The following is a 27,639-nucleotide window of genomic DNA, read 5'->3' on the forward strand; positions in this document are numbered from 1 at the left end:
TTCAAGCTGACAAAGGTTTTGGTTTTCATAGGGTAAAAAACATACCATATTTAAATAGTCAGAAACAGCCCATAATATATGAACATAGGAGGACTCTAAACGGAACATTTAAATAGAGTGATGCCAAAATCTACCTTTCAAAACCAGTACTTATAAGGCAGCTGACACTGCATTATACAAACGATGAGAAATAGTTATATCAGAAAGGAGGAATACAAACACAACCAGACTAAACAGCCTTGCCTGCATCAGCGTTCTGTAGACTCCCAGCAAAGAAAAAACAGATAGCATAGAATGCAACTGATACTCTGAAAAAATTTATTTCCTTGAGATTGCCACCTAGTGTAAACTAGAAATAGTGAATCTATGTACTGTGTAACCTGCATCTGAAGTGAGAGTTCACAAATGTTCTGCAGCATGTAAACTATAAGCCAAAATTGCCCAAAAAGCACTATCACCATTCCATTTTCACTCCATCCCTTCCTAGGTAAATAAACTTGCTAAAATGATATATTTCAAAGAAAACATAGTCACAGAATTTCAACAATTCAGACCTATAGAAAGATAATCCAAAAATGCAGAAAACAGCAGACAACTTTAATGTCCAGTGTTGAAAATGGGAGAAAATCTGGTTCATCAAAACTCAACCTATAACAACTGTATTTTCCTTTACTTTTTGTGAGAGTCACTGAGGAGGAAAGCTAAGATCCATTATCCTATAAATTTGTTTTTACTCAAATACACTACTTTTACAATTAAGCAATGCCCTGCAAATCCACTTCTAGTACTAACCCATACAGGAAAACTGATTTTTGGTAATTAGAGAAGTTATTATGCTACATCTCATAGTTCATTGTGTATTATAATGTTACTGATGCTATTACTTAAAAGGACAGAAATACAAAACACAAACAGCTGCATGTTTCTGAACCAGCCTGGATGTTGTCTCTTCAGTTTACAAATGTTAAGCCTGCTGGAAAATATCTGGATAGAAATGCCTTTTTCAGTCTCAAGCAACAAATCCTAAAGCTGAATACCATCTCTTTTCCTACTAGGATCTTGGCCTGCTTGGGGAGCTGTCTATCAGCAAAAGCAATTGGCTTGTTACCTCTACCTAGTAATAAAAGCACATCTTACCTAGGCTCTCATATTTGCCTCAAGCTCCTCTGTCTTTTTTATACCCTAAAGATACAAAAGGAGCCTAAAAGAATTTTTGCTTGGCCTTGATAAGACTAGGGAGGGATGTGCGAAGATCTTCACTTTACCTACGAGTATAACATGAAAGACTGTAATGAAGATGGAGCCTGACTCACCTCAGGAGTGTACTACGGAAAGGTAAGAGGTAACTAATAAAAAGTCTGAGCATAGGAAATTCTGAAATTATATTCAAGAAAGTTTCTGTGGTCAAACGCTGGCATACGCTGGCCAGAAGAAGCTGTGGCATCTCAATCCTTAGAGAGACTAAAAACTTGACTGGAACAAGGGATTGAGCAGTCTGCCCTAACCGGACCCGCAGCTGAGCAACAGCTGGTCTGGACTGTGGAGATCCTGTCCAACCTCCGTGATTCTGTGATTCTAAAACTAACCTAAGCCTCTACATACATATATTTCTATGTGCAGTTAATGGAAAGAGCAATCACATCAGCATGAGTTTGGGATGTAATACATACAAATTCCTATTCTCTGCCATCCAATTTAACTTATTTTTATCTTTATTCTGCAGTATAAAACAGTTATCTTGTGATTGTGCGTTGGTTTATATACAAAACTTTTAGCAAGTTACAACAGTATTTCTTACTTTCTTCGTTGATGTACGCTGTCCAGTCAAATACTGTACCATTAAAGTATGGAACTAAGTATTTTTCAAAAGCTGTTGAATTTTCTGATGGCCAGAACAGGCATTTATTCTTCAAGTTGCCCATGAACAGCTGCAGTCCTATCAGTGCAAATACACTCAGGCAAAACACAGTCAGGATCATCACATCTGAGAGCTTCTTCACAGACTGAATTAAGGCTCCAACAATAGTCTTCAATCCTGCAAACAGAGGCAGATTTTTATTTTAATATTAAAATTTTAACTAAGCTAAATGCAATGTAAACATCTCTCATACACTACTAAATACCATGCACAGCTTCAAAAAAAAAAAAAAAAAAAAAAACAAAAAACAAAAAAAAAAAAAAACCACAACCAAAAACAGTCTTAAAGCATTTTCCAAAGGAAGAGCTACCAATAAGTTTCATCATTCCTGAAAAATAATTTGAAAATATGAATGGGAATGAACAGCATACATTACAAAGCACCTGCTCTTCAAATCAAGAGCTTTCAATTCATGCTCTCTATACTTGTACACTACATCTAAAGAAAATAGTTAATTTTATTTTCTTTTTGATGCCTCTTGCTCCAAACCTTTGCCAGTACTCTACTCCAATACACAACATTTGGTTCTCTAAGAGCAAACAAAAAGAGATTACAATTTTATTTCAGTAGCAATTTTAATGTTTGCATTCCAATGCATCATCTTACGTTCTAAGTGGGGTTTGGTGAAGATAGGCATCATAAGCTAATAACTAGATCATGCAAGTCCCATGCTACTCATTATTATTTTATTCCTCTTTCAGGGATTCAACTTTTACAAAACAGTAAAATTTTCAATGCCAAGTTTCTTCCATAAATACGTATATGTAACATGGACATGAAAAAGACTTAATTTTGGTCCTTAATGTGGGAGAGAAAATTTGACATCATTAAATGGAGGAATATACAGGCTATGTAAATGAATTCTTCATGCAATTGACTATTAAACTCTGAGGCTGACTGCTTTAAAGAATTAGAAAAGGAAATGAAATTGAAATTAAGACAAAAACCTGGATGTTTCTGTTAAAAACATTCAGTTCAGCTTCTGTGCACTTTCAGTCAGCCTCAGTGTTTAACCTCTCTCTCACCTGGAATGACTGATATTGTTTTCAAAACTCGGAGAACTCTGAATGTTCTCAACGCTGAGACATTGCCCAGGTCCACAAACTCTGTCACATATCTGTAGTGAGGGATTCCACACACAAACACAATGACAGCACACACAAAATTAAACACAGATGATGTAGAGTGCCGACTATTTTACACAGTTACTTCTTACCTGGAATTACAGAAATAGTTTTCAAAGCTCTCAATACTCTGAAAGTTCGAAGAGCTGAAAGATTGCCTAGGTTTACAAATTCTGTTATATACCTGTAGGATTAAATCACAGTTATTCAGAATTGAGATAGAGCTTATATTACTTACCTGGACCTGAAATCCAGAAATCCTTTTTTTTTTTTTTTTTTTAAGGAATAAGTTTAAATGAAAGAATTGCATTCATATTTTCCTGTTTCAATTAAGTTTTCCTTCTAAGAAATTCACCCTTAAGATTTTCGATTAACTGCAAATTTAAAATGAAACCTACAGACCCGCTTTTGTTTTTAAAATCCTGTTTTAAATTGATTGTTCAGTGGTGTCTTCTGTACTGCGGAATAGTCCGCTAATTCTGCTATGTGCTACATTAGTGTAAAATATTCAAGTGGAAAAACTTGAAATACAATTCAGCTACAATTCATTTCATATGAACTAGTATAAGCCAAAAAAACCCTCTTACAGGTGCAAAAGAATTTCTGTTATTTTGCTTTTTAAAAAAATTATATACTTACGCAAAGGAAATTACAACAAAATCAAGCCAGTTCCAGGGATCACGAAGGCAAGTAAAATCATTTATACAGAAGCCTCTTGCAAAGACTTTTACTAGAAATTCAAAAGTATAAATCCCAGTGAAAGTGTACCTATGAGAAAACATTCAAGCAGAAGTTAAAGATTGTTGTGCTGTTCAGTGATACATCATGAGCAGACAGGAAAATAACACAAGCCCAGTAATTAGTACATGCACTGGACAGCAGTTATAAACTCATAGAAACTATGACTGTTTCCCCAGAATTCTTTTGTGAGACAATTGGATTATACTTTTTTATTTTGTCTGAAATATATTTCTGCAGTTTCTAGCACATAAGATTTTTTCATTTCAGCAAAAATAATAACGATAATGGTAACACCAAAAAAAAAAGAAAAAAGAAAAAAAGTTGTTCAAATAACATTTGAGCATAGTTACCACATCAGAAATAAAGTCCACGATTAAGTGAAACCTAGTATTTACTGGAAGTACTTGATGGTTGACCAGGCAGACTTAAGTATGATAAACAATAATCCTCGGCCGAGGTATTTTCTTTAAAAAGTGGGTGTGTCCCATAATTAGATTTTGCTGCATGAAGGTGTTTCAGAGGGGCTATAGAAAGTATCTTCCATACTGAAAAGCAGTAGTTTTGGCATGAATTATCATTTTCTTTTTTTAATGATAAAAAACAGGTGAAGAGGGAGAATGCATGAAAACATTGCTTGTACAAATATTCTGAGGAAAAGTATCAGCATTTTGTTCAGAGAAAAGGGTAAACAGTGTCACAGCTTCTTTCCTTCACAGAGCTTGCAGGACCTGTGCTGTTTTGGGCTGCAGCTATGATCAAACTCCAAACGGGAAAAAGAATACTGGTATTACACAAGTATGTAAAACTGCATGATCTAGCTCTTAATTTGCTTACACAAGTATGTAAAACTGCATGATCTAGCTCTTAATTTGCTTTTCAGTTTTAAAGCACTTTAAAAATTATTAGCCTACAAGTATACTTACTCTACATTCTTTGCCCATTCTGGAAGATTCCTCCATGTCATAAATATACAGTTTGCCAAAATAGTGAGCATAATGACCTTGCTGAACAATGTTGACCATAGTTAAGGAACATACTTCTTTTAAAAGCCAAATTTGCATAACATAAAATAAAATATGAGGAAGTGACCAGGACATAGAATACTGATTATGTATATGATACAAATCAGTTTACTATCACTAGCAATGTCATAAATAATGCAAAGATATTTCACAAGAATGATGATTATACATCTATCACACAATCATTTAGGTTAGGAAAGACTGCTAAGGTCACCAAGTCTAATTTTTGACTCTCCATTTTTCAACTAGCCCATGGCACTACCTGCCATATCCAGTCATTTCCTGAACACCTCCAGGGATATCGACTCTACTACTTCCCTGGGCAGTCCATTCCAATGCTTGACAATCTTTTTTGTGAAGAAATTCCTCCTGATGTCAAACTTGAACTTCCCCTAGCGCAGCTTGAGGCCATTTCCTCTTGAACTGTTGCTGGTTACCTGGGAAAAGAGCCTGCCCCCCTGGCTACACCCTCATTCCAGGAGCTGTAGAGAGCAATAAGGTCCCCCTGAGGCTCCTCTTCTCCAGGCTAAACATCCCCAGCTCCCTCAAGCTGCTCCTCACAGGACTCACATTCTAGACTCTTCACCAACTTTGCCACCCCTCTCTGAACACAATCCAGCACCTCAATGTCCTGGCTGAACTGAGGGACACAGCACTCGAGCTGTGACCTCACCAGTGCTGAGTCAGGGGGACAGTCACTGTCCTGGCCCTGCTGGTCACACTTTGTGACACAGGCCAGGATGCCACTGGCCGCCTTGGCCACCTGGGCACACTGGCTCGTGTTCAGCTGCTGTCACCCAGCACCCCCAGGTCCTTTCCCACTGGGCCATGTTCCAGCCTCTCTGCCCCCAGCCTGTAGCGCTGCATGGGGCTGTTGTGGCCAGTGTGTGGGACCCAGCATGCTGGCGTCCAGGGCTTGTGGAAAACCCCTCAAACTGCCCTGGGTGGTCCAAGACCCTGGCTGGGACACCAGGAAAGCATTGCCTTTGACCTTAGTCCATGGGAAAAACTTACAACACTTAGAGATGAATTAAAAGCAATGAAGATTTGAAATAAATAGTAGTTTAGTTTGTCATAGGGTGAAAATTTGTAGTTTTGGGGTTTTTAGTATGGAGATAGATGAGAGCAAGATAGAGGATTTTGGACAGTGTCTCATCTTCTTCTTCTACTCCATTTTCTGCCATGATGATGGCTCAAAGACATTGGTAGAACAGCCATGATGATGGCTCAAAGACATTGGTAGAACAGGTTTGATGTAGAAATTGCGTGTTTAGAATAGGTAGCGATTATTGGCATAAAACAACTGAATAAACAACTCTAAAGACCAAAAAGCTGCAAGTTCTGTTCATCTTTTAACCCTGGTACAGGACTTTGTGTAAGAGAAAACTCTTGACTCTCACACAGCACATGTTGAAACTCATGCTCTTGGTCTGGCCCATCAATCCAGCCTGCCCAGGTCCCTCTGCAGGGCTTTCCGACCCTCCAGCAGATCAACGCTCCCACACAACTTGGTGAAATCCACAAACTTCGTTCCCTTCATCCAGATCATCCATAAAAATTTTAGACAAGGCTGGGTTCGGTACTGCACCTCAGGGAACTCCACTAATGACTTACCTTCTTCGGAATTTAATTAGCAGGTTAAGTGACTAATCTTAGCTCAGATTGATTTTGAAAGAATTAAAGGCAGGAACACATTCAAACACTAAATCAAAACTGCTAGTGTTAACTTTAGTAATATTAATCAGTAAGAATTTTTAACAAATCACTTGAAAAGGATATGAATGAACCAAAATCTTAATAGCTAGTCTTCTAGTGATATTGAAAGGAGATAAAAGGTACAAGGCAGGTGTGGCACTGAACCTGTAGATTGTCTTCGCTTTATCCAGTACTATAAATGTCTTTAAAAAATAGACAAAAAAGGGAATGGGGTAGTGGGGTTAGAAATTAAGGATATATTTTATTAACCTTGCCATAATAGAGGCTACTTACACGCATCTAAGTAGCCAAATTTCTTTTCAGTAGAATTATGGAAGCAAATAACAGACTCTAAATTTTCACATGAGCAATGAAAATGCTACACTAGACATTCTTTGTATCTGTGCTCTTGACATCATTTAACTTCACATGCCTATACAAAAAAAACTTTCTTTCATCTATACTTGCCAAAGTAAACACCTTGCTCTTTTCTTCCTTTTTTATATCTGTAAAGAAAACTGAATCAACATATATCAATTTAGATTTTGTCTTCAGTTCGATATTGGGCCTATAACATAGACCCAATACTGAAACACAAAGATTGGTTTAGCCTTTACACTTAAAAAAACCCCAAAAAAACCACAAAACAAGTATTTTCTTATGATATTTTCAGGAATGTTTGACAGTGATTGTTCTGTCATAGGACTGAATGAGCACTTTGTCTAAAGACTTCTGTAATGAACGAGATCTCAGGTACCATTTCTTAAAAAAACCCAGAGATTAGCCAGAGAGACGGGAAGTTTTCAAATGGTTCAGCATTAAATCAGACCTGATGAGATTACAGAAAATTTAATACAAAATCCATTAACTAAAATACCATAACATTAGATGTTAAAAGTGCCTTTTTTTTTTTAAAAAAAAAAAAAAAAAAAAAAAAAAAAGCAAGAGCAAGAGTACCAGTCGTCTTTATAGTGAAATCAAAATAATACTTGCAATAAGTTCTTCTGACCAACTCCCCAGTGGAGCATTTATCAGGCTATATTTAAACAAGAGTGCTCTAATTACATTCTTAATACAAAACACTTACTTTTTTATTGATGTAATATGGGTCCAAGTCCTCCAGGGGTTCAGACACCATTCCTGGAGGAATATCACCATAAACAAATGGCAGCGTCTTTCCTGCCTCTAAGTCATTATTTGGCTTTAGGTAATTTTCTTCATGACCAGCATCATCTCTAGGCTCATCTTGGTCACAAGGAAATTTTTCATCAGCAATACGTTTTTCAATAGCTGCAAGAGATTCTTTGGTGAAATAGAAGAAGCTGTCAGGTCCTGGTGGTACCAGCATTGCCTGTGCCATCTTTTCATTCTGCAAATCTTAAACGCTTTTAGGCTCTTGTGCAAGAAGATCCTAGGAAGACATGTAGGAAAAAGAAAGAAGAAACAGAAGGTTGCACCACCAACAAAGTCCCCAAATAAAAGCTTTTGTCATAGTCAGCATCTGCCTCTTTTCTCTTTACAAAGCCCTCTAGCAAGAAATATTTCAATTAACAGTCATATTTCATAGAAGATTAGCTACTCATGGCAAAGAGATAAAAATTAAGAAGTAAAGAAAAAAATAATGGAAGAAAAAAAGAGATCAAATTTTCTTAACAAAGTTTCTCAACTCAGGTTAATACCTCACAACAAAAAAAGGAAAAACATTCTCATTTTCCATAGCCTAATATTAAGTTACCTTATTGTGAAAAAAATGTTTTAGTACAGCTAAGTACTGCGGTCAATGGTCACAACCTCTAAATAAAGATTTATACATTTTTGGCACATCACCTTAAAACCCCTTGCATTTATATTACAAAAGTAGCAAGAAAAAACATGCTATTTTTATTACTCTCAATTTTGATGGCAACATTACTCCATCTGGTGGCTCATACTATGATTGCCAAACTAATGTTTATATTATGTTATTAGGTACTACACAAACACATTGCATATTTAAAGCCATATTCACAGGCAGAAGACAACTGGCCTGAAGTTTAGTCTTTCCCCTTTAGGCTTTCTGATTTGTATCTACTTGATTTTCAGCTGTAACTTCGACGATGCTATCTCCACAACTAAGGAAGTTATGATGGATGAAGTGTTTTAGATTTAAACAAAAAGCACAGCATAATTAAAATTTTAGTACTCTCTTTGAGACCAAAAAATAATCAATTCATTAAATTACAACAACCATTAATTGATCATTTCTTTCTAGGTAATATTTTCCACAATGAGGGTACAGTTAACACTTAAGGTTGCAGTATCTTCAGAATAAACCAATTGTTTTGAACAGACACAAAACCGAATCCAGTCCCACTTGTTGACAGTCATTAAGTGTTGTAGCCTTTGTCAACACTACACTATGGTGAGTTGACCTTGGCTGGCTGTTCTCCCACTCATGCTCCACAAAAAGAATTGCACATTGAAGAATGAAGTGAAATAGCCCAGGTATTAAAATAAAGACAAGCAGATTATTTACAAATTACTGTCCTGGGCAAAACAGACTCACTTAGGAAAAAATAACTTATTGCCAATTAAAGCAGAATTGGAAGGTAAAAAACATAAATACTGAAAGTATATTCCCTTTGCCTCTTTCTTCCAGGTTCAACTTCAGTTTCACTCTTAATTCCTACACCTCCTCCCTCCCCAAGAGGCATGGGGAAGGTGCGGAATGGGGGCTGGGGTCAGATCGTTGCAATTCCTCTTTGCCACTCCCTCCTCCGGTTTTTCCCTCGCTCCAGCATGTGTCCCTCACGCAGGCTGTGAAGCTTCAGGACAAGGTTGTTCCAATGCGGGCTTTGCACATGCCTTTCTCTCAAGGAATATGCACTTCCTGCAGTGCGGAGTCCCCCAGAGGCCGCAGGTTGGGTATCTGCTCTGGCCCTCACCTCTGTGCACTGCAGGGAAATACCTGCTTCAACACAGCCTGTCCCACAGGCTTCCAGGGAATCTCTGCTCCACCACCTGCAGCCCTCCTTCCACTCCTGTTCCCCTGACCCTGGAGTGGGAGGTGTTCCTCACACACTCTCACAGAGTGCTCCTCACACTGACCTGTGGTGCTTTGCTCTTTTCCAGATGTGTTTTCCTTGAAGCTTTGGCACCCTGGCTGAGCTGTGCCCAGGGCCGCCCGGGCTCTCTACACGGAGCCTGTCTGGCCGGCCCCCAGCCCTGAAACACCGTGAGGACTGCTCAGAGTGACCACAGGCTTCACTGTCACGAGGAAAAAACTTAATGCAGATTTAGGTGATGGCAAATGCTACAGGCTCCTGCCACCACAAAAGCCATAGAGTGAGCCAGTTCTGACCCCAGAGTGTGCAGTGAGGATGCACTGGGAAGGAAAAATACTGTTGGCAGACTTTTTCATGCGATGTAACAGCTGCAAAGTTAAATAACACATAATACAGTGAATCACAGATAGCTGCCTCTTCTGTATCAACTTTTAGGTCAGCTTAATGTTAGTTGAGGAAATTTTCTATTTTTAACAATTTTACAGCAGGAACTAGATTGCCATGGACAGACAATCCATCATGCAAGCCAGCTCTTCTTCGAAATTAGTCAGTTGAGATTATGGGCAGGCTTCAAATCCCTGCTTTTTCAGCTGAGCCACAACAGGCTCCAAGCCTTTGGTACATACCACAACAGACACAAAAAGAGGGGGGCTCTTTACGCTGACTAGTAAAGAGGTCAGAAATTTCCTAATAAATCATTACAGAAATCAGATATTTTTCATGTCAGCTGTTAAGCACTTTAAGAAAACACAGGCAGGTTCTTTCTCTGGAAAAGAAAGTCTGAGAATAACAAGCCTTTCCTTATTTATTTTAAAATGTTTAATCTCATCTGTTCCATCTTAAAGCTATTCACCATTTTCAAATGCAAGATTTGATTGTTGTTTAGCCTTTTGGGACAAATCCTTCCCAATCCTTAGCACCAGTGAACCTGAAGATCTCCCCAGTCGTATTTGGACTGTGTCTCAAAAGGTACTTTTCCTTCAGAAGCCGGATAATGACTCTAAATACCCAGGAAACCTTCAGAAGCAAAAAGGGAGAGATCTGCCTCCCAAAGAAGAACACCAGGATCTTTTTCCATACTTCATTTTTACCTAAGACCTAAGGTAACACAAGTATTTTTTGGTACCTTTAGGTCATTTAGTTTACAGCTCTGGATTTGTTATTTTTATACAATAGAGGTGTAGGTATTATCTGCTTCTTCATTTGTAAGATGAAAATTCACAAGAATTTCCTTAGTGCAAGCATCTGAGTCTATATATATATATATATATATTTTTTTTTTTTTTTTTTTTCTTTTTTTAAGTCAAGGGAAATTCTTACTAGTAGGGGCTTTTTCCTACACCGAGGTGGTAGCAGTATTAACTTAAACAGTATGTTTTCCTTAAAAAAGCTTGTAACATATAAGAATGACGTTCTATATACCAGTACTACATGTATTGTAGTAGATTCTGAGGACAGCACTTGCAATAAAATTTGTATTTCATGATTGACGCAAACAGTTAATGTCATTATAAGTAGTCCACACACACTCAGTTATTATCTAAAATGGTTAGATGGTTCCACAAAGTGTTTTAGAGTCTGAAGAGACAAGAAAGCAAGATCTATAGCTATTAGACCAATTCTACCTTTTAACCAAATAAAACAGCAGCTGTACATATGGTGCTGTCCTGTCCGAGGAATGTTGCTCTTTACAGGCTGAATAAAATACAAGATTTTCAGCACATCTACACACCACTGACTAATCCACCATGCCTTTGAACAAATAGAATAGTGGAAGTCTAAGAAATAACGAGGCAACTTAATGTTTCAATGATTATCTTTAGAAACAAGCATGACAACAACAAAAAACAACAACAACAACAACAAGATACTGGATGAGAATGCCAATATATACCATAACATTCAGCTAGTCTTTTAAAGGATGTTCTCATTACTTGGATAAAGACTCTACAAATGTATAAAAATAATTTTCTAGTCAACATTAGGCACATAGACTTGGAAAGTAACGAATGTGGTGTCCACAGAAGCTACTTGTTATCAAACATGTGCTTGAAATTGTCACTAACTGTTATGTCTGTCTATGCATTTTGGCTAAATTTACTCTTTAGGGCTCTATAATGCTTAAAACTAAAAGTTCATGATTGTTCATTTTACCAAATACCTCTATGGCCTTATGGCAGTTTTTCTGAGTTATTGCAGTTGTTATCAGAATGAAAACCAATCCTTCCGCTTGCGTGTTCATATCCCGCTGGCTTATTCAGCAAGGCTTAAGTGGTACCCTTAGGGCTGAGATGAACTCCAGCACTTCTCTCTAGAGACACCACAGCCAATGACTACAGCACAATTCTCAGTGTTAACACAAAACAAAAAAGTTATTTTCCACTACATGACAAATCTCTTCAGTGAATGCCTTATGCTAGCAGCCTAATCACAGCCCATGCCTGGAAAAAAAAACCCCACACCTATTAAACACTTCTTGAGTTACATTCAATGACTGTTTCCTTGTCATGGCTTTTTAAAAGTACTGCAAATATATAAATGTAACACTATGGAAGAAAGTGATGCTGTTTATACTGTTATCTCATAGTAATCACTTTACCCAAGAAAGAAATGGAATAAAAATTAAAAAAAAAAAAAAAAAAAAAAAAAAAAAAAAAAAAAAAAAAGATAAAGCAGGATGGATTGGTTTAATGACTTAAATGTGTCCCTTTTCTGCAATTTTGACAGCATTTGTATTACGAACTAAGAGGTAATAACAATCAAACCGGAAAACAATATTTAATGTGAATCCTGAAGAAACTGTTATCTTCCATCCAAGACATCCTACAAAGGTCCTTCTGAAAGCCCAACATTCAAAAATTCACCATGAGTAAAAAACAAACCCCAACACATAAATCCCCATTTCTCAGCTTACTGATAAGAAACATGGCTATGTTGTGCATGCAAGCCTGACTGGAGAGTCTGTCCATCAAGCAGGACAGAAAATTCAAATTACAAATGAAAGATTACTGGAAACTGCTGTATACCACAGACTCTGCAGTAGCACAATACTAGGAGGAAACTCCTGGGGCAGAAATGAGCCGGTTAACAACTTGATACTAATGTTAACATAAATATATTCTTATGGAGTATGGTTGAGTGAGCAAGAATAATTTTTAAAGGAACTTTTAGAAAATATTTTTTAATATGTATACAAAGAAAAGCATCAGGGTCATTTATATTCAGTTTGAGGCTTTAAGCTTGAGTCCACTGGGCTATGAAAAAAAAGCATGAATATATAGTTTGTTTCTATATTTCTTATAATATTTGCAAAAATAATGGTCAAGCTTAAACCCAAACCAGTCAGCAACAAACCCTCAGTACTGACAAAATGTGTTTCCCTAACGTATTTTTATCTAAATATTTTTCAGAGGTAGAATAAAACATCTGCTCTTCTTACTATATATTCCACAACATAATGATGAGTTTTTACAGTATTGTTTCCGATCGTCTTTCTGCTATGGTATATCGCATTGTGTGATTTGAGTAACTTGAATAAAGCTTTCAGTGTACTCAAGAACCGATACTACTGAAATTACTACATCTCAAAAAAACCCTAAGTCTCACATGAAATTGCATTAAAAATAAGAAGCTACCATCATGACAGGCAGGCAAAGATGTTCAGTGAATTTCATTTAGGCAAGTGATCAAATCTGAGACATAAGCAAATTTACAGGTATTTTCTTTGCTACGCTCTTTTTTGTGCATATTTCTGTATATAAAAATAGGGGTTTTTCAACAGATATTTAATTCTACTATATAAATTAATAATTACTTTATTAACTAATATATTTTAATAGAGCAGTGACGCAGCCATCAATTTCTACAGAAAATAAGCTGGGGTTATTCAATTTCTTCAATGTCACAATTCTGTGACTGTTTGCAAAACAAGCAGGAGGCTGTAAGACAAATCCAGAAAATTCTTTGGACAGTGGTTTAATCTAGAAAGTATCTGCTCCTAAACATCAGTAAGAACTAAAAGGTTTCTGAATTATTTATTGCTTTGAGACTGAATAGATTAGACCCATGCTACATTTCACCCCTGATACTTCTCAACAACAGATTGTGCCAATGCAACAGCACTAAGTGGGTGGAGCAGGACAGCTGATGTTTAAAGAAAATATTTTACCATGTCATTCTTTTGTCTGCATTTCATTCTCTACAGCTTTTTCATGAAAATAATTTTTAAAACCAAAATAAATGCCTATGGAAGAAAAAATGCATTTCTGTTCAGTTTAATGGATTCTACTCCTTATATGAAAGTAGCCTTACATGTCCTGTATCAGTTCCAAAGGTATTCTAAACTAGATATTTTCAATTCAATAGCCTCTGATTTCAATTTATGAGCTTATGGTAATACACAGAAGACATAAAAAAATATTAACACTGCAGGAATGAAAAACGTTTAAAGATAGAGGATGCTATAGCTGATCTAAAAAAAGAAGAATTCTCTAATATAAACCCAATTTTAGAATCTTTAACCACTTAAAGGCAGATCAGTCTGGCTTTCCTTTATGTCAGACAATGCATTCGTCGGGCTCAGATCTAGGAAATTCAGTCCTCACAAACAAGCAATTCAATCCCCATGTATCAAGCAGCCAGTTTGGAATAGAGCCAACACATAGCAAACAAAAAACAGTAGGAGATTTTTACTACTGACAAGGCATGGAAGAACTGCGAAAAACATGATACATTGCCAGAAATGTGATATACACATAGTTTTATTCTAGCAAGGATGGTATTTCTGTTATTTGCATGACTACTTGGACATTTTTCCAGACCAGAGAACCATTGCTCAAAACATCAAGACCTTGCTTCCAGTTAGGTCCAAATAAGTCATGTAGCCAACTCTCTGCATAATAAGACTAATTTAAAGCCTCCTCAGCCTGTTAACTCCTCTTACAACCTAAACACAAGTTTATAATCAGATTTGCTCCTACACTAAGGCTGTTATTCACTTCAGTAGCCCACCAGTGCTTCTTACTTTCGTGTATTTATAGTAAAAGATCTTATCTCAGAATTTTCATCAGGTGACATGAATTCAGTGAATCTGTTCTGTGAGTCACATAAATTACACCAGTCACTGAAACTCAGTTTTACATTTTTTGTGTCTATGTTATATTGTGGGGCAGATTTGTTTTTGTAAATCCCGGCGTTCAGTCTTGCAAGGTTTCTTTATCCATGTGTTGGGCTTTTTCCTCCTCATTTCTCCAGATCCCTTCTTCAATTTTCTGCTGCTATTTATGTGTCATTTAACAAATTTAATACAAAACAAGACTTTACATGGTTTCCACCACAAAGCCCTAATAATGTCCCCTTGGTTATCTTTGCTCCAAAACACTTTTTTATGACACCAAAGATGATAATATCAAATTAATTACATTATGACCTTCATCTTTTCAAGTCTGGATAATCTTTCAGCATAAATTCATAGCAAAGACAATCATAAAGTCTTTTAAATATTAGTTCTATCTGTGATTGAAATGAGCATGTCTCTAACTTCTTGTTTTGACGCTTAAAAGATAAACAGAAATTAGCAATATCTCAATGGATACTACATAATAACAATGTAGCTACTTAGAGATTAAGCTATGAAACAATACTCTCTACACATATTTTCAAATAATCATGGTACTTGTACAGTGTTTTCCTTGCATTCCTTAGCTGAAAGAGCATGAAGGAAGGGCAACTATCACAAAGGATAAGTTTATCTTCTTCACACAGAGTCCTTATCACCAATAATTGTTAGTCACAAAACAGAGTACAACACTTAAACTTGTTTTAGCTATTTGACCTCCTTAGGATGTAACAGCCAGACTCCCAAAATTAGTAGTTCTGGGAACATGGAAAGAAATGAGAGCCTTTTTCCTTTTTTAATAGCTAGGTGCTAGAACTTTCCCAGGGAATCCATTGTTGAACCATCAAAATATATCCTCTGAAAATCCATTTACTCCCCAGAGTGACTGACTCAGCAGCAAATCAGAACTACTGCACAACGTGTTCAGACCTCATAAGTTTGTATTAATGAATTATTAATACAGTACTAAATAAATTAAATGCAATTATATTACAAAGTACCCAAACATTGTGCACAGCAAAGAAACTGCACACATCCACGTACACGAGATTTTTCATCACTTTGACTCTTACAAGTGTCATAAATGTGGAGCCACATTTATCAGAATGCTCCAAGTAAATCACTCAATGTTTGTACGTTATACCATCTCCAAGTGATTTATTCTAACTTATGCAGCTGAACCCCTTGTTATAATTTTTTTAAGCTAGACTGTGAAATGGTTGAGTCTGGTTATCATTCTGATAACTTTAAATAAAATTTATTTAAAATTGTCTTGGATGCCTTACCTCTATCAGATTAAAGTTAATGGATTGGGATCCCTACGGCTGTACCAACACTGTGGTTACAGAAATAACTGTCATTAATGCAGTATTCTTCTGATTTATGACCAATTCCATGAAAGTTAGAATACATCCTGTTTGATTTTTCCACGTAAGGAATGTCTACGTTGTGTCTGAAGTAGAAATGATAGTTTGTATCAACTGCAGCCACAGAAAAAGAAAAGAAAGCAAAATTCAAATAAAACCTTTGGTGTTGAATTAATAGTAACTTACATAAAATAAAATTGCAGGTATCAGAGGAAAATATAGCTTGGTAGGCATCTTTTCAAGGCAGAGCGTTCAAAATCCAGCTCAAAAGGAGGCTAAGGTTAACTTTACATAATCTGCAGTAAGTACAAGCACTTTCAAGGGATGTGTTGAGGTTGCTACCCCACACTCACACTGGGTCTTCAACTTGCTCCTCATGGAGGAGCCCAGGCTTCTTATCCCTGCTGTCTATGAGCCTTCAGCACCAGCTGCAGGCTCCAGCCCTCTGGCACATATTCTTGTAGGTGAAGCTCTGGAATAATTGCTGTAGGTTATTGCTTGCCTGTTATCAAAATTTCATTCTCCCTTTTGTGTTCTGCTTCAATACTGGGCCACCACTAACACAAGTCACCACTGCAAAGCAACAGTGATAAATGATGCAAAACCAGTACAGTTCCCAAAAAAATGCTGCTGGAAGTTTCCCCCAGAACAACAAAAGTGAATTACGAACTCCAACTGAATGAGCTTTATAAACTTCCCCAAATCAAGGTTTAATAACCTGAAGATTTTTTATATTTGAAAAGTCCTCTTGAATAATAATAATAAACTAAAAGGATATAAATTAGTAACATACTACAGAACAGAAACCTATGTTTCACTAAATGTACACTGTCTGGTTTTTACCTACCAGAAAGCTCCAAAAATTAGCATGTACAGCATAGCAGAAAAGCACATACCTACCTATAATAGAAAAAATTTTTTCCATTAACTGAAAACTGCTAAAATTCTGAAGCAATATTTATTTGCTGTTATGGGTAACATTTGTATTATGACCTAATAAACATGATAGAACTTTATTAGATGTTTCTAACAACTATTTTAAAACTTAGCCATTTCATTGCACTTTGATTTTCCACGAAGAAAATTAAGACCTCTGTAAAATGGTCAGAGAGCATGACTGAACAGACAAATAATTTGGAAGACCTTAGAAAGCCAATGTGTTTTGTTAGTGCTTTGTCATGAACTTTTCAGCCTGCAAATACCACTTATGTCAGGTCTTCTCCCTCAAATTTTTGAAAAGATTTTTTTTTCCTTTTGGCAAATAAGAGAACATAGGAAAAAAGAAGGAGGGGGGGCAGGGGGAGGAAGAAAGCAACCCTCCCACCAAAGTAAACACAGAGAACGGGAAAACTGGTTGCACAATGTAAAAAACATAAATCAAGGAGTACAGCCAGACCTCTTTCCATTCCTCTTTCTGGCCAGACAGGCTCCCTATATCTCATTTAATGGTCTCATTAGTGTAATCTGAGTCTACTTTCTGCGCTGGTCTAATTTCCTAGAAAGACTCAGCTACTGTTCTGCAAATGGATACAGGCTGGGATGACTGGTAAAACCTGGCTCAATTTATAGCAATGTGGGGGAAAAATTCCCATATCCATTCTAGAGCTTCCTGCAAACACACTGAAAGTGGAAAATGGCATCAGCCTACATCAACAGAGAGATGTATGGCAGGATGTTCTTGAAAAGGTTCACCTGTTAGGTTCAAAAAGGATTTTGTTCCTTCCAGTATATTACTGAGTTTCTGTATGTATCAGAAAAAATTGTTTACTAATGACATCCATTAAAAAAGCCACAGAAGCAGAATAAGCCCGTAAAACTGAAATGAGAGTTCAATACCAATTATTCCGTTCAGTTCAACAGCCTGAAACACAATGCTGAGCTGGTACAAGAGACTTTCAGGCTGTCAGCCTCATTGACAAAGTTCACTGTCTGCTTCCCAATAAACAAGCATGAGAAAGAAAGAGAGAATATGCTAGAACACTTGACACCATGATGGCATTTAAAACTGCATTTGTTCATTTTTTCGTTGGTTGCTTTTTCCTTTTAGTGGAGATTCAATTACTCAGAAAGTAAAAGGTTTTTGTACAGATTGGCCCTGTGCTCTGGGATGACCCTGCTTGAGCAGGGAGGCTGGAACAGATGACCCACTGTGGTCCTTTCCAACCTGACCCATTCTGTGATTCTGTGATGGGGTGCAGTATAAACTAGTGGCATCAGCATCACTCCAAAATATCTCGTTCCTGTGGACAGAACTTTTAAATGGAAGTCCATTGCCAAAGCTTTGTCGCAGAATGAAGTTTCTTTTACATGTCTGCTTTGGTCCTTACCACCTGTGACTTTTGTTCCATAGTATGTTACCAGTTTGTACCCTGTTAGTTGTCATCTGCATATTCCGTCCTAACCAATTCAAATTATATGGCACATTAATATTAAAAATTAACTTACATTATTAAAAATTCACTTAATAGTAACAATTCACTTACTTTGCATTTCTTTGAGTTTACAAAAACCACCATTTTTTATAAATATGAAAAATAATGTAAGATCAAGTCTTCTCTTTGACACAGTAGCTATGGAATACCTACAGGAATACCCATCAAGCAAAGGTGCCAGGAGGGGCCAGGAGGGTACAGACAAATCAAAATGTTTTGGAGATTCAAAGAAGCTCCTCTAGCTGAAGCAGAAAATATATACACAAAATATGTACGTCTTAACAGTAATGTAAGAACTTGCAGAACATGGTAAAATTACAAACAGCACAGCACTTAGAGTGGACGTAACAGAATTAGGGGAAGCATGGGTAGCCTTTTTACTCATGCCAAATTCATGACAAAAAAAAAAAAAAAAACCAAGCAAACCAGGCACCCTCATCATCATCCTAATTTAAGCCAACTGTTAACCAAACTAAATCCACAACTATGCCAGTGGCGGAAGTAAAGAGCTAGAGAGCATTTCCTTTGGTTTTTCTCCATGTTCTAACAGTCAGAACTAGTTTAATACAGAATTGTTTCCCATCACAAGTGAAAGACAAAGGAAAAGAGATTGTGAGAGAAACTTTGAAAACAAGTTATAAAGTGTCAAGGTGAAACCAGTTTGACAACCACAGGCCTCTTTCACAAACAAATCAGCCCTGGATTTACCACACTGTCCGTTTTGCTCAGTTTTTTTCAGGGGTGTAGTTATTTTTAAAAGGAAATTTTTTCTTATGACCACAGTCTTTCCTATAAACAATGGTAATTCTCTTAGTCTTTATCAGTCATTTTCAGACATTCATGTGATCATAAGCCAGAACAAAGGAATTTCAAGGCAAATTTGGCAGTAGTTTTCTCTGGGGCATAAATCCGAAAGTCTTAACATTTTCCAAAGTATTTGTCATCCATCATTCCTTTTTATTCTTGGCTTTATATTGTGAGACAGGTCTGCATTCAAACGTATCTGACATTACGTCGAGTTGGCAAGAATACAACAGGAGACTTTCTCATACAAAACCCTCACCACTGAAGACTAAAGGACAGCTGGAAACACATCTCATGTTTTCATTTATTTTCCATATTTACTTGCTTTTGAAAATTGCTCCTGTTCTAGATCATGTAAACAGACAAGAAAAGTTAACTGGATTACATTAAGCCATTATAAAACAAAACACCCAAGTTACTGCTACTCTTGCACCTGTAGAGGAAATGATGAACAAATAAACAGATACGACAGTATCCTCTAAAGGAAAACAAAACCTGCTGAATGAAAAAGGAAAGACAATTCCAAAATATTAATCTAATTTAATAATTGTTTTTCCCCCACTGAACATATTTTACCCTCCGCATTTTAAATTTAGAGTTTCAAAATCAAGGCTGCACTGGCTGATACCAATTGCCAGCTGAAAAATTAATAAGAAGCAGCAGTAAAACACTACACATTGGATTATTGAAATATACTGAAATTATGACAACTATTAATGATGTATTACCATTAATAGTACTAGAATCTAGCCAGGGAAATACATCCTACAACCAATTTTACCTGATTGAAAATCCATTTTAAAGGATGTCACTGCTTGTACAATGAGAAGTAATGTTCAGCAATTAGGTATAAAAAATTCTTGAAGATCAGAGAGAAAAGGATAGACTTCTATGAGCTTTTTCATCATAATCTTTAGACAAAGATAAATGTAGTGTTCTGGTTCAATCACCTCTTCTGGTCATTGACAACATACAAAGAATAGGAAAAAAATTCTTTTTCACCTCAGATTAAAATGCCAGATATCTTTATTTTCCAGAAGCATGCTTTAAAACATAATGATTAAGGATAAAGAGACAAAGTTGGTAGTTTTATTGACCTAGGTTTTGTAAATTGTGAAATATTCAAATTGCTTGCAATCATTTTATTAGCAGCAAGACTAAGAAAAGAAATCTGCCAAGTTCACGCTGCCTTCTCAGGGCATGCCACTTGATAGAAAAAAAAGAACTGCACAGAAATGTGTCAGCCAATAATGCTTATTCAGAAGTCACAGAACCATCTACTGGCTTGGAATCACCTGCCTTGAACTCAGGGATTCATAACCCTTCTGAACAAACCCACCTGGACCCTTGGTGTGGCTCAACACATCAGATTGGACAGGGCTTTGAGCAGCCTGATGGGGTGAAAGATGTCTCTGCGTGCCCCTGATGACAGGTCTGTCCCTGTCTCCAGCACAGAGAGTTAAACACCCTCTTGACCATTAAAGGCCCCACCTCCCACACATGAAAGCACTTGATAAGAGTCCCACTGGGATTATTACTGCAAGATCAGCATGCCCTGATGGTTATCAGTGTTTAAGATCTAGAGCCATTAGGAATACTTTCAGAAATGACACTTGATAATCATTGATTTTCCTCAACAAAGCACCAGGTGAGTATGGGCAACCTACAGACAAATGTTTGAAAATATTCCTACAGCAACAGTACCTAAAAGCAGTCATGAGCATATAGGGGACAAAGAGTGAAAAAAATCCTCCCTCCCCCCATCTGCCCCAAAAACCAATAAAACCCAACCAAAACTAACTCTAATCTTGTTCTTCACTGTAGGCACAAAACTGTTCTTAATACATGTGCAATAGGACACAGTTCCCTATAACAAGGGAGTCTTTGCCTGAACTGCTATCTTGCTGCAGAAAGCAGTTATTAATTATACTGTGGTTGTGCAGTATAAAACAGAATTGCAAGGCATTCACAGAAAACAGTCATTTAAAAGAGCAGGATATAAATTGCAGCAGTTGGTTTAAAAAAGTAATTTTCTTTTTTTTTCACATAGTACACTGCCGTTTTCTACATCAGACAAAAAGAAAACAGCTCTTTCAGTCCAGACCACCAGAGCCACTGCACTTTGTCAGCACTGCAGAATGACATTCAGCTTCAAAACCTTCTGCTTCTTCCTTCCCAGTCATAGAGTAGGAATAAATAATTTAATCAAGTATTCATCAGGAGAGGGGAATATCCTATTAGTCTGTGCCTGCATTCCTTCCCACTCAGTTCTTTGCATCTCTTAGATTTCCAGAAGTGTACATTATTCCTTTTAGCTTAGCCAAAAAACAGCTCTATGAGCTTAAGAAGAAATTAGTATCTGCAAATTCATGTAAAACTTTCTAAAACTAGAAGAGAATACATATCCATTATAAACATAATGTTACAGCTAAGAGGAATGGCACTAAAACACCATTTTTGGATAAACAGTTACTGGAGACTTCTTCAATTAAACACCCATCTCCACCTAAAAGATACCAACAAGAACATACATGATGCAAAAATCATGTGAAAGGATTTTGTGGCTAGTTGATTTGCTGGTAAACACATTTATCACTCTTAAATTACTTGCAAAGTACTAAGCCACTGTCATTTGACACATTTGTCCAAAGACAGGAGGAACATTGTCCTCAACATGAGAACAGATTTTTAACAGAAAAACTTGAACATCATCCTTATTTATTATTTTCTGAAGGTCGTAATTTTATTCTTTTACATCATTCATGGAGTAGTATCTTCAATACAAAGAAGGAGAGAACTTTGATTGAATTTAGTGAAAGGAAAAAGATATAACAAGATAAAAAAAATAAAATATGCCTCCAGTGATCAGATGGAAAGAGAATGAAGGAAAAAACTACAAAACAGGTGATCATGGCTATTAGGTGCTCAAAACAAAAGGACTCTTCTTTAATTCAATTTATTTAATCTAATTAATAATCTTTATTAGGCCACAGAAACTTCTACAAAATATTATCAAATATTATCCCTAAAACACCTTGAAACACTCCTTCCCTATGAAAGTCTGTCAAAAAAAAGAAGCACACACACCTTCAAAATAAACATTTTCTCACTGGCTGGCCAGCTGCTCAGAAGGCACATTTCTCACTATTATAAAGAATTTGCATGCTAGCTGAGCAAGCCAGATGGTCAAGAAGTATATTCACATTAATTATTTGGGTACTAGAAACAAAAAAGCTCCTTCCTGGCTGCTGTCTGATCAAATATCAAACATTTCCTCTAAACATGCAGCATGAGAACAGAACTGTGTCTCACCTGGGAGGGAAATCCCAGTGCAGTGGGTGGAGGCAGCTGGGGGGATGAGGTATATCAGAAGGAAAGGGTGGCTATGGTAAGGGAGGTGAGGTATGAAACAGTCAAGGATTACTAAAGAAATTGTAGAAAGAAAAGAAATACAGCAAGTGCAGGAGGAAAGGAAAAATGTGACCTTTATACAATCTGTAATAGCTTAACCCCTGGTATATAAGTTTTATAAACACAGTAGAAAGAGTTGGGCAAAATACTTCCCAGGGATTTTGTAAATAGTCTAAGACATGTATCTTACATTCAGGAAACATGGAGATACAATAATGAACACAGCTGGCTTTTATATTTCACATTTAAGGCACAGAAAACCCCCTTATCAATGATACTCTAGCAAGGTAAATCAGTATCTATGAAAGCATTGTGAAGTTACATGCACTTTAAAATTAAATCAGATTGTCAAGATGATGCTTGATTTGGTTATTTTTCCTCTGTAGTACATCATCACTGATTATCTATTCATTTTCCTACCAGGATAATGTATTCAGTGAATCACTGTTGTCCAGACAAAAGCCATACAGGGAGTCAAACGCAAAGGGGTTGCCTGTTTTGTCCCAGAAATTGGTGGGGTCTTGGGAGCACCCAAGACAGAAAAAAGATGACCTGCCAGCTCCTGCTTTGGGTGCACATAAATGGCACCATCTCTCTGCAGGCTGGCAAGCACCTGGGCACAGCACCAGTGATGAGGGACCCCAGCACAGCCCACCCCTGCATGCACACGGGGGACAGCTGCTAGAGAGCATTGCTCCAGCCCCTCTGCAGCAGCATGCAACACTGCAAGGGCACACACAGACACCTTAGGTCTCCTGGCCGCTCAGGCCCCACTAAAATATGGCAACTTCAAACAAGAATTTTAAGTCCAAATATACAGGATAACACTGGATAACGATTCTGCAAATGCATCATTTGAGAATGCTATAGTTTCAACTTTAAAAAAAAAAAAACCCCAGCCTAGATCCATGCATCAGTGGTTTTATCAACACAGTAATAACCTAAGAATCAATTAAAACTTTAGATACAGAAGTGACTCCCATTTAATATATGTCACAAATACGTCACAAAAGTGCACAAAAGAGGCTTGCTGGAGCATTGTTAGTGTTCTTCCTTATTTAACCTGTTGAATTGCAGACAAGAAAATTTCATGAGATTTTTCAAATAGAGAGCCCAGTCCTCACAGAAAGCATGACAGAACTTCTATGGAAATAACTGTATTAAATCTATCTTTTAACATATGAAAATATATCCAAATTTCTCAGGGGGTGGGGGGGGGGGAGGGAGGGGCTTTGTCTAGTACACAACAACTGCATACAAGATTATTTAATTTTTCTTTCAAACTTCTGCTTTGATACTAAACTTCTGCAATGGATTTCTTCCACAACTTGAATAAAACTATTTATACTGAACATATTACATCACAGGGGAAAATGCAACCTGTACTTAAAATTTTGAGAAAGAGTTAGTCTCCTGTCTAGAAATCAACTAGTTAATGGTGACAGAGACCTTAATAAGAGGAAGAAGACAATTAATGGAAAACCTGCCCTGGTAGCAGACAGCATGCTTTGAACACAAGTGCTTCAACCAGAGCAATCACTCATCATTTAGGATGACTCAACCCTCTCTAAGGAGCATGACATCTGTAATTATTATTGATAAATACATCCTTGTCCTTGGCTGAGTTTACAATTTATTTCAGCAGGAAAGGAAAACATTTTTGAAGATTAAATTATACCAGTTCTGTCGCCATGTGTTCTGGATTATGTGCACTTGTGCAGTCCCAAAGGACATGCTGCAGAAGGCACCCAACTCAGTGTCCCTATAAAATAACTAAATGATGACACATACTCCTGAAGGATTAGATCTACGTACAGTATTGTTCTTTGGACTGGAATAAGATGGAATAAGATGGAATGTCTTCTACAGGCTATCACCACTTCTGTATATGTGTTAATAATACATACGTGAGTATGCATTAGCAATAAATTATATTTACTTATACAAAGAAAAACAAAGTGGTTTTCAATATTACCTCAAAGCTTCATCCTTGCCTCAAATAAGAGCAACAAGTATTATGATAAAATATTGAAGGCAAAAGCTTTCAATATCAACATTGTACTGCTGGTAATAAAACCTTAGGCTAACAAAATCTGTTTAAAAGCCCACAGAATTGTTCATGTCTTACACTATTTGTCTGGCCTTAGCACTTTTTTTAACGTGTGCAGTTTTACAACCAACAACCTGTTTTACCCACTTCCATTTCTCTCTTTTGAATTTCATCTGCAAACACCGAATAATGTTTGAAATATGGAAAAGGCAATGTTTGCTTTTGTGTATTTTAGGAATAATATAAAATTATCAATGCCTAAGATTTACACAAAACTTGTATTTTCATAAAGACTGCACTTGCATAAACTTTAGCTAAATACACCTTTTAGATGGCCAGTTAAAAACCATATTTTTAAATATAGGTAACAAAGAAGGAAAAAACAAGAGCCTACATGAAACTACCCTCTAGAATCCCCAACCCAGAGACATGGCAGGGATGGAGGGGTGGGTGACATCAAAGCCCTCGGACTGGCTAATGGCCAGCATGGCCCTTGTACACACCTCTGAGCATCCCAAATCTGTGTGTGATGCACACACAGAGCTCTGCCTTCCCACCCTGACACACCCTTTTCCATCGGGACCAGCCAAGAAGCCGTTGTGTTTCTCACAGGGAGATCAGAGCCAGCATACAGGATGGATTCCTCCTATTTGCCTACAACAGCTGTGTTTGGCAAACAGTGACAACAACACAGCAACCCATCAGATGCTAATACATTTTCAGTCCACTTAAAAGCTGAAAAATATTTAGATGCACATATAGCTGACATGAAAATGGCAGTGTCAGAACTGCCTTTCATTCCATATGAAAATTCACACCTTAACGGTGCTGTGGTGCTATGCATCAAATCGTAAACATGTCATAGAGTAACACTAATTTTGGGGGAGTTGGTCAGTGGTTTTGTTTTGGTTTGGGGGTTTTCTTTGATTGCTGTTGTTTTTTAGGGAGGGGTTTTGTTTGGTTTTGGTTTTTTTTTTTTTTTTTGTTAATAATTCATATACATGTATTTGCTCAAGCTCAACAAGTTCAGCTGGGAAAAATAACATTAAATCTACTCTTCCATAACTTAATTTTTGCTTTTTATCCCACTCAGACTAGAAGATTTTTTTAATATAATCCAGGAGCTGTAAGATATTTTGATGAACAAAGAAACATTAAACACAATGGAGTCCTCAAGTTAAACAGCAAAATCTGATTCTACAAAAGGAGGGGGAAAGGGCGACTTCTGTTGTGACTAAAAGCTTCCTTTTCATAAATCCCTACACTCTTTCATGTAAGGATTGTTCCCATAATTTGTTTTTCTATCAAGACTTTTTTTTTTTTTTTTTTTTTTTTTTTCCCCCGAGTCTGAAGCAGTGCCACTTACGGGAAGCACAAAGCACACTTCTATAAACGACTTCTCTTTGTATAAAAGTCGTGACAAACCAATTTGGCTGAACAAAATAACTTTGCTGCACTTGAACTATAAGCTGGAATGCCAAAAGTTTAGAGTTAAGGAAACAGGTGCATAGAGAAGGATCAATGCATTGGTGTTAATTCTCTGCAAGAATACCCAGCAGGTAAGGCTGCCCGAGAGGAAATTCTGCTCTTCTTCCTGGCTTTTCCTGTTGCTCTCTCCTCCCTGCTTCTTCCATCTTTCCACAGATGTGGTCACCACTGCCTAGCAACGAAGGGGACATGATGACACAGAGGAAAATCCTCTATCTAGCGCCTACCCTGCTCCCCCTACACAGCAGCAAACCACATTTCACAGCAAATTAGGAGGAACACGTTTTCTTTGTTACCACAGAGGTACCAAGCGGTCCCTCGCATGTAGCTTCATGCGAGACTAATTTTCTTTCCTTGGTAGGTGCATAGGAGAGAACTTAACAAACTGGAGGAGAACCCGAAACTCGTCGGTAAAGCAGCCCCCCAAATGCTAATGCCAAGTAAATAAATTCATTAAAAAATATAAGGAAAAGAAAAAAGGAGAAAGGTCCGACGCCGCGGGGACGGGAAAGAGAAAAGCGAAGACAAGAGACTCAACCGAATACCGCACCTACTTTTACTCAAGCGCTCCAGCCGACCTCCCGGGAGAGCCCGGGCATCTTAGGCCCAAGTCCGGGCAAGACCCCGCCAACCCGCCGGCGGAAAGGCGCCACTCACCTCTCCCATGCCACAGGTAGGCGCGCCCCGGGCGCCGCCGCTGCGCTCCGCGCTCCGCTCCGCTCCGGGAGCCCCGCCCGGCCCCGCCCGGCCCGGCCGCGCCCGCCGCCGCCGCAGCGCCCCCTCGCGGAGCGCGCCGACACCGCCCGCCGGGCGCGCCCGGCCGCGAGCGCGGAGCGCAGGGAGCGCGCAGGGAGCGCGCCGCGGGGAAGCCGCTGCAGGCGGGATGCTGCTGCCGGCCAGGCAGAACCGTGAGGGCTAGACAGCGCGTTTTCTCCGGGCGGCCATCCCGCCCCTGACCTCCGGTCCCTCGGGGAGCCAGAGCGGGGTCCTACCGCCGCCGGGGGCTGCGCCGGGGGGCGGGGGTGACGCGCCGCCGCCCCGGGACAGGCGGAGGCGGCAGCTCCGGGGCGGCCGGCAGCGGGGAGCCGGGGCGGGGAAGGGTCGGGACGATGGAGAGCGGGGGGCCGCCGCGTCCCCCGCTCCTGCCCGCAGCGCGTCCCGTCCGCTCCCTCTCGGGACGCCCCTTCCCGTGGCGCGTGGGTCGGCTCCAGTAAGAGCAAAGCCACACTTCCCTCTGCTATTCATTCACGTCCAGTGCTAAACGGGTTTCCGAGAGGAAGACACGGTATCCTTGGCTGTAATTCAAGGTAGTAACATAATACATTTGCCTTATGAGCTTTTACAAGCATTTATGTGTGTTTCTCCTACTGATGACTAAGTCTAATACCTTCTGAATGTCTCTTGGAAACCTGCAATGAAAAACAAGC

At 38.2% G+C, this 27,639-nt stretch overlaps 1 protein-coding gene and 1 long non-coding RNA gene across 3 annotated transcripts in view; one reads left to right on the plus strand and one right to left on the minus strand.

Moving 5' to 3' along the window:
* The window catches only part of LOC120754911 (sodium channel protein type 2 subunit alpha-like), a 61,114-nt gene extending 34,201 nt beyond the window's left edge, over nucleotides 1-26,913 (minus strand). The window contains exons 1-7 of one of the 2 annotated variants that reach the window (XM_058421284.1): nucleotides 26,870-26,913; nucleotides 7,588-7,911; nucleotides 6,583-6,703; nucleotides 4,707-4,794; nucleotides 3,682-3,810; nucleotides 3,135-3,226; nucleotides 1,799-2,035 (exon numbers count right to left, since the gene is read on the minus strand). In XM_058421284.1, coding sequence (XP_058277267.1) covers nucleotides 1,799-2,035; nucleotides 3,135-3,226; nucleotides 3,682-3,810; nucleotides 4,707-4,794; nucleotides 6,583-6,703; nucleotides 7,588-7,860 — 940 coding nt within the window. In that variant the 5' untranslated portion in view covers nucleotides 7,861-7,911; nucleotides 26,870-26,913. Of the gene's footprint in view, nucleotides 1-1,798; nucleotides 2,036-3,134; nucleotides 3,227-3,681; nucleotides 3,811-4,706; nucleotides 4,795-6,582; nucleotides 6,704-7,587; nucleotides 7,912-26,766 lie in introns of both variants that reach the window. The other variant, XM_058421283.1, reaches the window with a different exon arrangement.
* LOC120754912 (uncharacterized) lies at nucleotides 1,158-10,700 on the plus strand. Its single transcript, XR_005701603.1, has 3 exons — nucleotides 1,158-1,335; nucleotides 4,500-4,578; nucleotides 9,612-10,700. It is a non-coding gene; the product is annotated as an uncharacterized LOC120754912 (long non-coding RNA).
* Nucleotides 26,914-27,639: the final 726 nt, after the last annotated feature.

The sequence above is a fragment of the Hirundo rustica genome, chromosome 7 (assembly GCF_015227805.2).
Source record: "Hirundo rustica isolate bHirRus1 chromosome 7, bHirRus1.pri.v3, whole genome shotgun sequence".
In the NCBI taxonomy this organism is placed as follows: domain Eukaryota; kingdom Metazoa; phylum Chordata; class Aves; order Passeriformes; family Hirundinidae; genus Hirundo; species Hirundo rustica.